The sequence below is a fragment of the Netta rufina genome (assembly GCF_964035555.1).
Source record: "Netta rufina genome assembly, chromosome: 16".
Classification (NCBI taxonomy): domain Eukaryota; kingdom Metazoa; phylum Chordata; class Aves; order Anseriformes; family Anatidae; genus Netta; species Netta rufina.
This window is the reverse complement of record NC_140140.1, coordinates 14,608,741-14,620,720: the sequence shown is the minus strand read 5'-3', so window position 1 is coordinate 14,620,720 and position 11,980 is coordinate 14,608,741. Positions and strand designations below refer to the sequence as shown.

At 50.9% G+C, this 11,980-nt stretch overlaps 1 protein-coding gene across 1 annotated transcript in view; it reads left to right on the top strand.

The window, feature by feature from the left end:
• Positions 1-3,304, top strand: part of EEF1A2 (eukaryotic translation elongation factor 1 alpha 2) — a 17,677-nt gene extending 14,373 nt beyond the window's left edge. The window contains 4 exon segments of the mRNA XM_084296388.1: positions 50-68; positions 660-915; positions 1,963-2,197; positions 2,876-3,304. Of these exon segments, the coding sequence (XP_084152514.1) occupies positions 50-68; positions 660-915; positions 1,963-2,197; positions 2,876-3,003 (638 nt within the window). The 3' untranslated portion in view covers positions 3,004-3,304.
• The last annotated feature ends 8,676 nt before the right edge of the window (positions 3,305-11,980 follow it).

The window sequence follows — 11,980 nt, the reverse complement described above, 5'->3', positions numbered from 1 at the left end:
GGGTATTTCAAAGGTGAGGGGTGGTGGGCAGCTCTGTGTCCTCCTCTAGCTCAGCTGGAGAAAGGCAGGTAGGGTTCTGCCATGGGGTGCTTAAAGAGGTCCTTAGAGAGCAGAGACACTGTGGGATTGGGGGAGGTGGAGGCAATAGGGCTAGTTTGGGAGACCGGATGGGTCCCAAAAGCCTCCCCTTCTTCACTTGACTCCAAAGGTGAGTTTTTCCAAATTCTGATGATGCAAGGTGCCAAAGGTCCCCATTTATTTAATTAGCCACCCTCGTTCCTTACAGCTGGGACCGTGTGGCCAGCAGGGCTGTGCTGTGGCACACATGCTAGGAAGTGCCTGGTCCTCTGCACAGGAGGGCTGTGGCTGCTGCAAAGGAAATGTTTTCAGCGTGCATGGGTTGCTCAGAGCCTTCTAGCAATGTGCTACCCCTTTTTTACAAAATATTGGGTAGCAAGGGCTGGTTCTTGGTAGTTCTGAAGACCCTGTTGCTGATCTTGCAACTAATAACTGATTTTCGGTTTGGCGAGAGACAAACATAGTCTTTGGTGAAAATCACTGCAGATACCTTGCTTTTATGGCAGCCAGGCTCTGGCCATGCTGCTCGGGGATGCACCCAAGCAGGTTACATTTTGTTCTACTCTGTCCTTGCTCCACAGGGATCGGCACTGTCCCGTGGGCCGAGTGGAGACCGGCATCCTGCGGCCCGGCATGGTGGTCACCTTCGCTCCCGTGAACATCACCACTGAGGTGAAGTCGGTGGAGATGCACCACGAGGCACTGAGCGAGGCCCTGCCCGGGGACAACGTTGGCTTCAACGTGAAGAACGTCTCCGTCAAGGACATCCGCCGTGGGAACGTCTGCGGGGACAGCAAGTCGGACCCGCCGCAGGAGGCGGCACAGTTCACATCTCAGGTCTGCTGCATAGGGTGGAATTCTATCCTATCCTATCCTATCCTATCCTATCCTATCCTATCCTATCCTATCCTATCCTATCCTATCCTATCCTATCCTATCCTATCTCTTCTCTTCTCTTCTCTTCTCTTCTCTTCTCTTCTCTTCTCTCTCTTCTCTTCTCTTCTCTTCTCTTCTCTTCTCTTCTCTTCTCTTCTCTTCTCTTCTCTTCTCTTCTCTTCTCTTCTCTTCTCTTCTCTTCTCTTCTCTTCTCTTCTCTTCTCTTTTCTCTTCTCTTCTCTTCTCTTCTCTTCTCTTCTCTCTCTCTTCTCTTCTCTTCTCTTCTCTTTCTCTTCTCTCTCTTCTCTTCTCTTCTCTTCTCTTCTCTTCTCTTCTCTTCTCTTCTCTTCTCTTCTCTTCTCTTCTCTTCTCTTCTCTTCTCTTCTCTTCTCTTCTCTTCTCTTCTCTTCTCTTCTCTTCTCTTCTCTTCTCTTTCTTCTCTTCTCTCCTCTCTCTACTCTCCTCTACTCTCCTCTACTCTCCTCTACTCTCCTCTACTCTCCTCTACTCTCCTCTACTCTCCTCTACTCTTCTCTACTCTTCTCTACCCTACTCAATTCCATTCCCATGGGAGGACCCTGACCACCTCGCATAGCTGAGCTGGAGGAGATAACATGCTGGAGAGCAGCATATCTGCCAGGCAAAGCTGAATGTTTTAGAAGTACATGGCAGCTTGCCCAGGTTTAAGTCCTGGGTTTGCAATCTGCATGCCACTGCATGTGAAAAGGGCTGCTCCCTTTCCAAAATTCACCTGGCTCTGTGGTACAGCAGGACTTGGTAACCTCCAGCAACCGGGTACCTGCTCCCACATCCTTCTGCCCACTGAATAAATAAATGATAGCTTAAATGGCATTTTAAACAAAGAGAGGGTTCTGCCATTAAACCAGTTCACTTTTCTGTGTGTGGCATGAGAGGGCATCGATTTCCCACCCTGCTGGTCCCTGGCAGTGCAAGACCCTGTAAAAAAGTCCCCTTGGGTGGTGACCCTGACGCTGCTGTGTCCCCCAGGTGATCATCCTGAACCACCCCGGGCAGATCAGCGCCGGCTACTCGCCCGTCATCGACTGCCACACCGCACACATCGCCTGCAAGTTCGCCGAGCTGAAGGAGAAGATCGACCGGCGCTCCGGCAAGAAGCTGGAGGACAACCCCAAGTCCCTGAAATCGGGCGATGCGGCCATCGTGGAGATGATTCCTGGCAAGCCGATGTGTGTGGAGAGCTTCTCCCAGTACCCACCCCTCGGTAAGGGAACGGCTCCTTCGTGGTCTCCCGTGGAGGAGCGTGGAGGCTGCGTGGGTGCCGACCTCGCTGTGGCCATGCTGAGCCTCTCCCAGTATCCCCACTGGTCAGACTGGGGAGGAAGGGGGAGCTGAGTGCATTTCATTGCTCCTCCATGTGCAAAATCTGATGCATGAATGGGGTTAGGACAGCTGGGCTGGGACAGGCTCTCTGCTGAGATGTTTTCAAAGGCAAGGCTGGGTTTTCCCTCTGGGAATATTGGAGCTTTTCTTCCAAATTACTGAACCCCAAAAGTGGCTGTGCAGGAATATTTCTCAGCTTCCTTGTCTCTGCCCTAAGAAAACTGGTCGGGAGAAGAAACAGGGAGAGGACACCTTTTGTGCTTGCTTGGGTGACAGTGCACATCTGGCTTAGCAACGCAGAGGGCAGCTGGGATTTAAATCTAATAAATAGCCATTTAGTTATTTATTCAATAAATAGCCATTTAAACAGAGAGGGGCACCAGGGCGGTGCTCCTTGGTGGTCAGCACAGGCGCTGGAGGCTCAGGGCTGGTTCCTTCTCCCAGGACAGCGGTAACGAGGGCTACACGGGGTGGGCTCAGCTCCGAGGGGTGCACATCCCACCTGGGGGGTGGGTGGCGCGGCCGCGTGTCGCTCACGTCCCCCCCCCTTTGCCCCCAGGCCGCTTCGCTGTCCGTGACATGCGGCAGACCGTGGCCGTGGGTGTCATCAAGAACGTGGAGAAGAAGAGCGGTGGGGCCGGCAAAGTCACCAAGTCCGCCCAGAAGGCCCAGAAGGCTGGCAAATGAATCGTGGGCTCCCAGTGCATAGCGCAGAAACCATCCCTGACACCAGGACGCTGCCACCGTCTCCCCCGGGCGCATGTGTGCACATCAGCTTGTAAGAGTTTATATGTCAACGACTGGATGCTCACCATTAAGGTCCAGTGGAAATTCTTTAAAAGGAAAAGCATGTTCCAGCGTTTGTGAGGCTTCATGTTAATTTTACCAATAAAACTGGTACAACATCCACAGTGGAAAACAAACAAGCAAACAAACAAACAAACAAACAAAAAAAAAAAAACAAACCAACCGACCCCAAAGGTGTGGAGCTCTGTGTGTGTGTGTGTGTCATTGAGAGGGGCTCGTGGGGTCCCGCTTAGGGCAGGTGATGGGCACAGGCAGGGCTGGATGGGTGGCAGGAGGATGGAGGACCCATGGGTACCCCGGTCAGGGTGGCACCCGGTGCCCAGACATTCCCCAGCTCTCACCCTTTGACCAGTGCAGGTGTACGGGCTGATCTCCCCTGCATAAAGCAGGGGCTGGTTTTGTAGCAGGGGTTTTACATTCTCCTTAACCCACTCAATCCTCTAATATCAATGATCAGGGTCTTTATTATCATTTTTTTTCCATGCAGATTAAGCTTGAGTAAACCCCCTAAAGTTATGTCATTTAAAGAGAGAAAATAGCATACCCCTATGTCCTCGAAGGGCTGGCAATTCTATGTTAAACTATATAATAACCCCCAATTTTGGGAAAAGTGGCCAAAGCTGCCTCCCCTCTACACATTTCCTTCCCTCACCCATAGCAGATCCCACACTGTAACAAAAACCTTCCTGCCCAGAGGATGCTGTGATCCAGAGCCCAAAGATGCCCGAGGGCTGCCAAGAGCCCCAGACCTCAGGGAGCCCACTCAGGACCACATCTTGACCCCATGCAAACCCGAATGCGGGTGAGGATGCCCTGATCCATCCCCACCCAGCACAGGCTGCTCGAACGCAAAGGCTGCGGGTGCAGATGCTGAGGGGTGACCGAAGTGGCTTGGAGGGGAAAGGGTGGGATGCTGAGCATGCCACCATGCTCTGGGGACATTCCCAAGGGATAATTCCTCCTCAAAGTTGGGGTTAGCAGCTACCAAGGCACCCTGGGCTCATGGAGCACTTTTCAGAAGCAACAGCACCGGGAGCTGCAGGGCAGAGGATGCCACGTGCGGGCTCTGTGAAGGGCAGCACTGTGCCGGGTCCCTCCCAGGAGAGCTCCAGAGGCATAAGTATCATTACTGCTTGTGTTACAGGAGCTCTTAATGGTCCTAATTAACAACTGATGCTCTGCAGCACTGAGTGCCCCAGGCAGAGCCCATGCCACAGCTCACCGAGCTGCCTCCCCCAAAACTGCACGCACAGACCACCGGGGTTCCCCCTCACACCCCCAGCACCCACCAGCTTCATCCACAGGGATTTCCAAGCCGGGCAGGAGAACATCTCCATGTGCATGTTTTCTTCTCCATCCCTCAAGCAGCAGGGACAGGAGCTCCTCTGGGGATGTCCCTGTGCAGGTACCTGCAGCTCGCCAGCCCCCAGCAGGAGCCAGTCCCTGTTGCCACAGGAATGGGGACAACTTTGGGATCAGATGGAATAGAAGAGCAGGCACAAGGCTGCACCTGGCCCTCTATCGCTATTTTAAAAGCAAAAACAAGCTCCACAAAACCCCAGCTACGTTTCCATAGAGATACGCCAGGGGAACCGTGAAGGATGCTTTGGGAGTGATGCGCAAGCGGTGTGGTAATTAATGGGGTAGCTGCAGAAAAGGAAAAACTGAAAACCCTGAGGATTTAACTCAGAATCACTTGTGGCTCACAGCAGGTTCAGGTTTTCAGACCAATTTCTGTGTGGTTGGTACCCCAAGCAATCTGCAGGGTTTGGAAGAAGAGAGGTGGCCTGAAGTGATACGCCTGCAGTGGCAGCATCCCCTGCTCTGGGACGTTTGGGTTAGGCTCTGTAGAAAGCCAGGATAAACAGAAATGCTCCGATTTAGGCCCATTTCAAAGCACGAGGTTCAAATATATCAGGTATCCTCCATTTCTGGGAATCTCAAAATGAAATGAAGCCACGACCTGCCTCCACCCAGGCCTGGGGTTTGAAGACTCATCACCTGTTTGTGGTGACCCAGTCAGTCACCAATGTGCAGACCCCTGCCCGACCCCACAGATGAGGGAGATGATGCCCCGTTTGGGGCTGGGGGCTGACCCGTTTGGGCCTTCTACCCACGCTGAGAGTGACCCGACATCGCTCTGAACTGGGCCACAGATGGCTTTCGGCAAAACCTTGCAGCAAAGTGAAGCTGATTTGAGAGCCATCAACAAAAGCAGGCGGGTGTTGCATTGCCTGCGGCAGGTGACATGTAGGGCTGTGCTGCTGGGAGGCATCTTAAAACACTCCTCCTCCTGTTCCTGCCACGCTCAGGGAGGCTGGGACCTCACCAAAAACTCAGGGATACTTTTTTTCTAGCAATTTTATTATTTTATTTATTGTATTGTATTGATTTTATTTTATATTTTATTAATTTAATTTAATTTAATTTATTTATGTTATCTTATTTCAATGTTATCTTACTTTATATTTTATTTATTATTTTATAGTTTATTTTATTATTTTATTTTTATTTTTATTTTTATTTTATTTTATATATTTTTTATTTTATTATGTTATCTTATTTTATATGATATGTCTTATTTTTTATTCTATTTTATTTTATTTATTCCCTTTTATTTTATTATTTCCTTTTATTTTATTTATTTCCTTTTACTTTTTTTTTCCTTTTATTTTATTATTTATTTCCAGAGTCCTCCTTTTCCCCCGGCAGCAGCCTCCGCGCTGCCCTCTGGTGGAAGCAGCCCCGCAGTCCTCCCGCAGCCGCTGCAGGGGCTGGGGGCGCACCCCAGGGTGCCACCTCTGCAAAACCCGGAGCAGGACACGGCTGGGGAGCTGCAAAATGCTTGATAATTATTTTTTCTGGGGGGGGACTGGAATTTATAAATGTGATTGTGTTACCTGAAATGGGTAAAAAAGGGGGAAAATGCCACCCCTGTGCCACCCTATGTGCACACCCATGCACAGCAGAGCTTTGATGCCCCGGTGGGTTTGCAGATGGGGAAGGGTGACCCCATGAACCGTGGCTGCTTGGCCCCATCCTTTTGGCACCCACTGGAGAAGGGGAATGAGTGACGGGCCTGGTGGCTGCCTGTGCATTGTTAATAATTTAAGGTGAGTTTTGTTAATCCACCGGAGCCGATTGGGCAGCTCAGCAGGCGTTTTGGGCTGAAAAATTCATGAGGCTGGTGCGAGGCTGCAAGTGGAACCCACACTGCAGGTGCTGAGCGGGGTGAATTGGAGCCGCCCGCTGCCGGCACGGGCAGCGCCGCTCAGGGAGGCTCCAGCACACCCGTGTAGAGGGTTACGTGGCAGCTTGGTCCCATTCCTGCTCCCTTGGAGGCCAAGGTATGTATGTATGCTTGCAGCATCCCCAGGGGACACCACCCAAACTTTTTCCCGTCCTTTTTCCACCATGCCCCACTCACAAAGCGCATCAGCCCCCCCTTGGCTGTGTCCCGTCCCAGGGAGTTACAACTCCAGGAGGAAGGAGGCAAGGGCCAGCCCTCCCAGCGTATTTTAACAAGCCTCGGAGGGCACCAGCAGGGACTTTCTGCTCATCTCCTTTAACCAACTCCCTGTGTATCCTCCCACTGTATTTAAGAACTGCATTTTCAGCATGAGACTGGGATGCTTTGGCAGCTGGGGTAGCACAGAGCAGCAGCTCTCTGCCAGGGTGCTGCACCATGCCCAGTCCTCTTGGCCTGGCCTTTCAGCCCCACACAAAGATAATGCTGATCCAAAGGAGAAACCCGAGCTGTAACACAGCCCAGGGCCAAGCTCCTTCAGACACCTGCCCCCCACCTCTGGTGACCCCCCCCTATGAGTGCCTTGAGACCAAAGCTCGGGTGTTTCACGGAGAGATGCTGCAGCATCTTTCAGATAAATTATTTCAGCTTCGTTCACAAACAGCCCTTCCATGTGCCAGCCCGCCTGCAAATTTCGGATGGCCTGGTTCTGCCTAGCCCAAATGATTCCTAATCTCCCCTCGTCTGGCACTGCCTTCGTGCCTTCTATCTGCTAAATGCTTTTTGCAGTCCTGGCCAGCTGCAGAGAGCGCCTGCCCGCGGAGCACTTAGGAGTGATGAGCCTGGAAGCGGCCAGCCTTCAGGACAGGGCATGCCAAGGGGCTCCAGCAACAAGGGCAAAGAAGGGGGAATATGACCCCCAAATTTCACTGCTGCAGGTTTCTGAGCACTTTTTTTCAGAGCAGGGGGGTTCGCTGCCACCCCCAGCCCGTGCTCACACATCAGAGTGGTGAGCACGGTGGGGACATCCCCTCCACCGTGTGCCAGCTCCCAGGACACGCAGTTTTGGGGAGAGGCAAAGCCCCCTTCAAGGTGGCCTGGGCAGCTGAGCCTTTGCCAGCTGCCAGCTCGCTCAGGCTACAAACACAGCTCGTTTTTTACAGCCTCTCTGCCTGCTGTCTGCACACGGAGATGCTGAACGAGACATTTTGCAGGCGCAGCCAGAGCACGCAGCTGCCCAGAGGACAGGAACATCCTTCGGACCGGAGTGTGCAGGATGGAGCTGCAGGAACAAACCGGGGACTGCATGAAAATAAGGCTGGGAGGGAGGAAAAGTCATCCTGCAAACGCTGCACCAGGCTCACCTGGAGGAACCTGCCCCGTGGCACGTCCTGCCTGCCCTGCTGAGCACCCATTTGGCTCGGCACCTCTCCGGTGCTCCCCATGTGGGATCCAAAATGAGCCCACAGATAAAAAGTTCGTGAGCAGCAGGACCAGGGGAGTCTGATTTCCTATGGCTTTGTTATGAAAAGATGTGGCTGGGTTCTCTGATGTCTAATAATGCCGCATGTCTGCATCGCCATCTCCTTCACGGGAGAGATTTCAGGATTTCTGTCCCCTCTGATCGCATTTTTTCACTTGCAGCAACCTGAAATGTCTCCCCTACCTTTAATGAACTAAGATGAAAATTGCCCACAGGCTCCACAGTTATTAAAGGAGGGAAGAAATCGGCAGATCCAGAGCTGAGCCGTGTACACCAGCTTTCCTTAGGACTCCAGGTTAAAAATAAATAAACCATAAGCCCTCGTCCCTTCATGTTCTCTTGATTTCCCAAGCGTCCCGGCTGCAAGACTGAAGCAGGCCTGCAGCAAGGCTCACAGAGCACAGAAACCACAAATTCAGTTCCTTCAGGAGTTTGTCTGTGCATCTGCCAGCTCCGTGTGCTGTGACAGGGAGACAGCCCTGGGGGCTTCCCGAGGGGATGTGTGGTTAAACCTCACTGCTGCAGGACAGGCCTCTCACCTGGCACTCGGATCAGAAATGACCCTCTTAATTAAAGCCACCAGCTAAACTTTGATTTTCAGTGTTTTTTGAAAAGGGAAAGATTAAATGGGAAATGGGAAAGCGAGTTTTTGCATTTGGAAGTTCTCTTATCTCTCAATAACGAAGAGATAAAGGATTTAGCTTTAAGTCTTTTTGTTGTTGTAGTGATGGGTTCTGGCTGTCTTACTTGTCGAACCTGGAGGTTTTGACATTTCAGCAAAAAAAAGGAGCCCCCTCTGAGATCCAGTACCTGGAGCCTCTCCCCTAAGCCCCTTACACATCCCAGCAAAACAGGAATTTTTCCTGCCCCCTCTACCAGCCTCTCTTCTCCTACCCCAAGCTCCCTTTCTTTTTTCCCTACAGCAGCTCAGCAAGGTTTGGCAGAGCCCAGCTCCGCAAGGTCACTCCCCTCTTAACCCAGGACACCTGGGATCATTTGGAGCCTATTTATTTTTGTTGTCTGGGCTGTTCTCCTTCTTTCTTCACTGCAGAATGAGCAACAGAGGAGTCTGGTGTGCTCCTGCACTGCTTGTCTCAGCTAAGGTAGATATGTCAGCATTGTTAGCTATTTCAGTAGTTTTTTTTTTTTTAATATTTTTTTCTGATGACAACCTCCAGTCCCTAAATATACATGTGGGTTTCAGTTCAGCTTTGAAGTCGGTGGGAGGCAGGTGTTTGAGTGGGATCAAAGCACTTTGTGGGCTCTGTGAGGCCCAGCCTCACAGAGATGCTGCTACAGCCCCAGGAGGTGCTTGGCTGGGAGCGGGGTTAGTCCTGAGCTGGACCCCAAACTAATGAGATTTGGTAGGACTGGAAGAGCTGCCGTGCAAGACCAAGTTCGTTTTATTGCTATGAAGTTGTAAAATGCAAAAAAGTAAGGCCCTGGTTTGGAGGAACCTGAAGGGGGCTGCCCGTGGGAAGCTTTCCAAGTGATGTCTCTATGGGGTTGTCCCACCAGGAGCTTTGTGGTGGCCCCGTGGTGGAGAGATGAGGTCCTGGAGCTGCCTTGTCTCAAGGGGTGAGCTCTCAGAGCCCAGGGGTGATGGCAGTTTGAGCCCCATGGCCTGGTTCTATGGGTGTAGGAGGAGGTAGAAAGCCAAGGAGGCTGAGAGGAGCAATGAGAGCAACGTGAGGAATGACTGAGAGCTAAATTTACGGTGTCTGGGAAAAGGAAGGCTCAGGGGCAACGTGGTCACAGGCTAAAAATACCTTCAAGGTAACGATGTAAATGAAGAAAGGGAATTGTGCGTGGTCTCAAAGGAGGCTAGGGCAAAAGCCAGAGCTGGAGGCTAATGATGGAGACCTACAGAGGAGAAATGGGGAAGAATACCTGGTCAGTGGGGAATCTGTCAGGGAAGGGGCTATACCATGAGGTGCTGGGGGAAATGAGGAGAACTTGGTCACCCTGTGTGACCAAGGGGCTTATTTTCAGCTTTGTGCATACCCTGAACCAAACCCCATTTGATTCATCAGAATTCCCCCCACCTTTCCTTTTCCCCGTTGTCTCCTCCCATGCACCTAGTCGAGCTGTCGTTCCTCCCAGCAACGGGTTTCCTTTCCAGTTAAGCCTCCACAGCACGAATGAATAGAATAGTGAAACCTCAGCAATTTTAATCACCCGTAGAAAAGAAAAACATACAAATTCTGGTTGAGAAGAGAGGGCATGTGTGTTCGGTGTGACTTAAAGATTTCTGCCCGTGCATTCAGATGCTCCCTGCTGCAGCTCAAACCCATCCCACAGAGCCTGATTTGTCCTGGCTTTGGCTGCAGCAGCCTCCGACAAGGTAGATGCTGTCTAAGAAAAGGGCAAAGATGGATGATGGCAGAGAATTCTTGCATCCAGTAAATAGGGAACGTAAAATAAGTAGCTCTGTCGGCACCAGATGGAAGGAAACCTGGCTTTTTATCAATGCGTTGACAGCAAATTCGGACGGGAGCATTTTAGTGCCTGGGAGGGGTGGTGTCCTCATGGGCACCTTCTCTGGCATCTAGCAGAGATGAGATCACGCTTCAGGATCCCCTTTGAATGGCAAGGGAGGCAGCATTAGGGAGCCTCTCCCTCTCTCCTGGCTTCTAATTGTCATGAAAACTGATGCAAACTTAATTAACCTTAAGGTTCATGACTGTCAAATTTGATTGAAACTGGACAGCCATGTGGTGCCTCTTCATTTTAGGCTGTAAAAAAAGAAAAAGTGGTGATGCTGTGGTTGAATACAAGTGCCAGGAAAGGTTTTTGCTCAGTGCCCAGTTTGGAGCTCTCTTGCTCTGGAGTTGGTCATTCTGCACAGGTGTCCCCATCATAGCAGGAGGCTCAGGCCAAGCCATGGGGAGCTCTAGGAAAGATTTTCAGGTCAGTGAGACAAAGCCACCACCCGTGGGGTTAACCTTGTGACCTTAGCAACTCAATATTTATAATGTGCTTTTCATCCCTTCTTTGATCCCATAAGCAGGGCATGGATCTCCAAACTGATATGAGCCTATTCAGCCAAATTCTCTCACTGAAGGCCCATTTCTTTGTGGCTCAATTAACAGAAATGATAAGCAGGCTCCCTCCAATTTACTTTAATTTGCCTCATCTAACCACTTTTCCATCATGCTACAAATTTTCTGCAGCTGTGCCCAAATTTCCCCATCCCAAGAGATGAAACCTCTACTGAGAGCCGGCTCTTATTCTAGCCAGAAGTATGCATCCCTCTTGACATGCTCATTTTTCTCCTTGGAAATCTGCAGATTTCTCCACTTAGGCATAAGAATTTATTTTTTTAAAGCATTTCCAAACCATAACAGCAGAGAAGCAGCACCTCCTAAGTTAGTGCACCTGCACCCAAGGAACCAACCTTTCCCTTAGGTTCCTGTTTGCAAAACCCAAAATAATTTTGCATGTGTTGGGAAGAATCCTCGTTAGCCAAACAGCAAAGACATCTAATCAATAACCACGGGCTCCAGAGGGCTGGCTGCTGCTCGGAGGAGAGGATGGGGTGGTGGGAGGTGACAGGGGAGGTGCTGCAGCGGAGGAGGGAGATGGGTGGATGCAGAGAGCAGGAAGGCTGCCCTGCTTGCAGCTTTGGGTTACTTCTGCTTGGGCAGTACAGCTGTCTGTAGCCCTGTACAGGGAGAGATGGAGCCATCTGCTTTAGGGTTTGAAAGCAGGCAGCAGGCTGAGGGTGAAAAAGCCCAGGTTGCAGCAGCGCAGTTTGCACAAACCACCGGCGGTGGGGCGGGCGTGGAGAAAGGGCTCTGGCTCCGTGTTTCAAACAGCAGCACATCCCTGGAGTCATTCCATATATTTCACACCAGTCATTTTTTTTTTACTACAGCTCAAAAATTGCCAAAGGACAGAACACTGAACTTTCTGTATCTTCACAGAGCTTGATAGATTTCATCTTACCTTCAGGGTCTAAGCTATCTGCCATGGTATTCGCATTTTCGAGCCATCAGTCGTGTTGCAAGCAAAGAACTGACTCAGTAATTCTGTTTCTGTGTGGAGACATAATGTCCTTGGATCAGATAAAAGCAGTACTGGGAAGGTGCTTTTATGTACTTCATTAATTCCCATAGTGTTAGTGG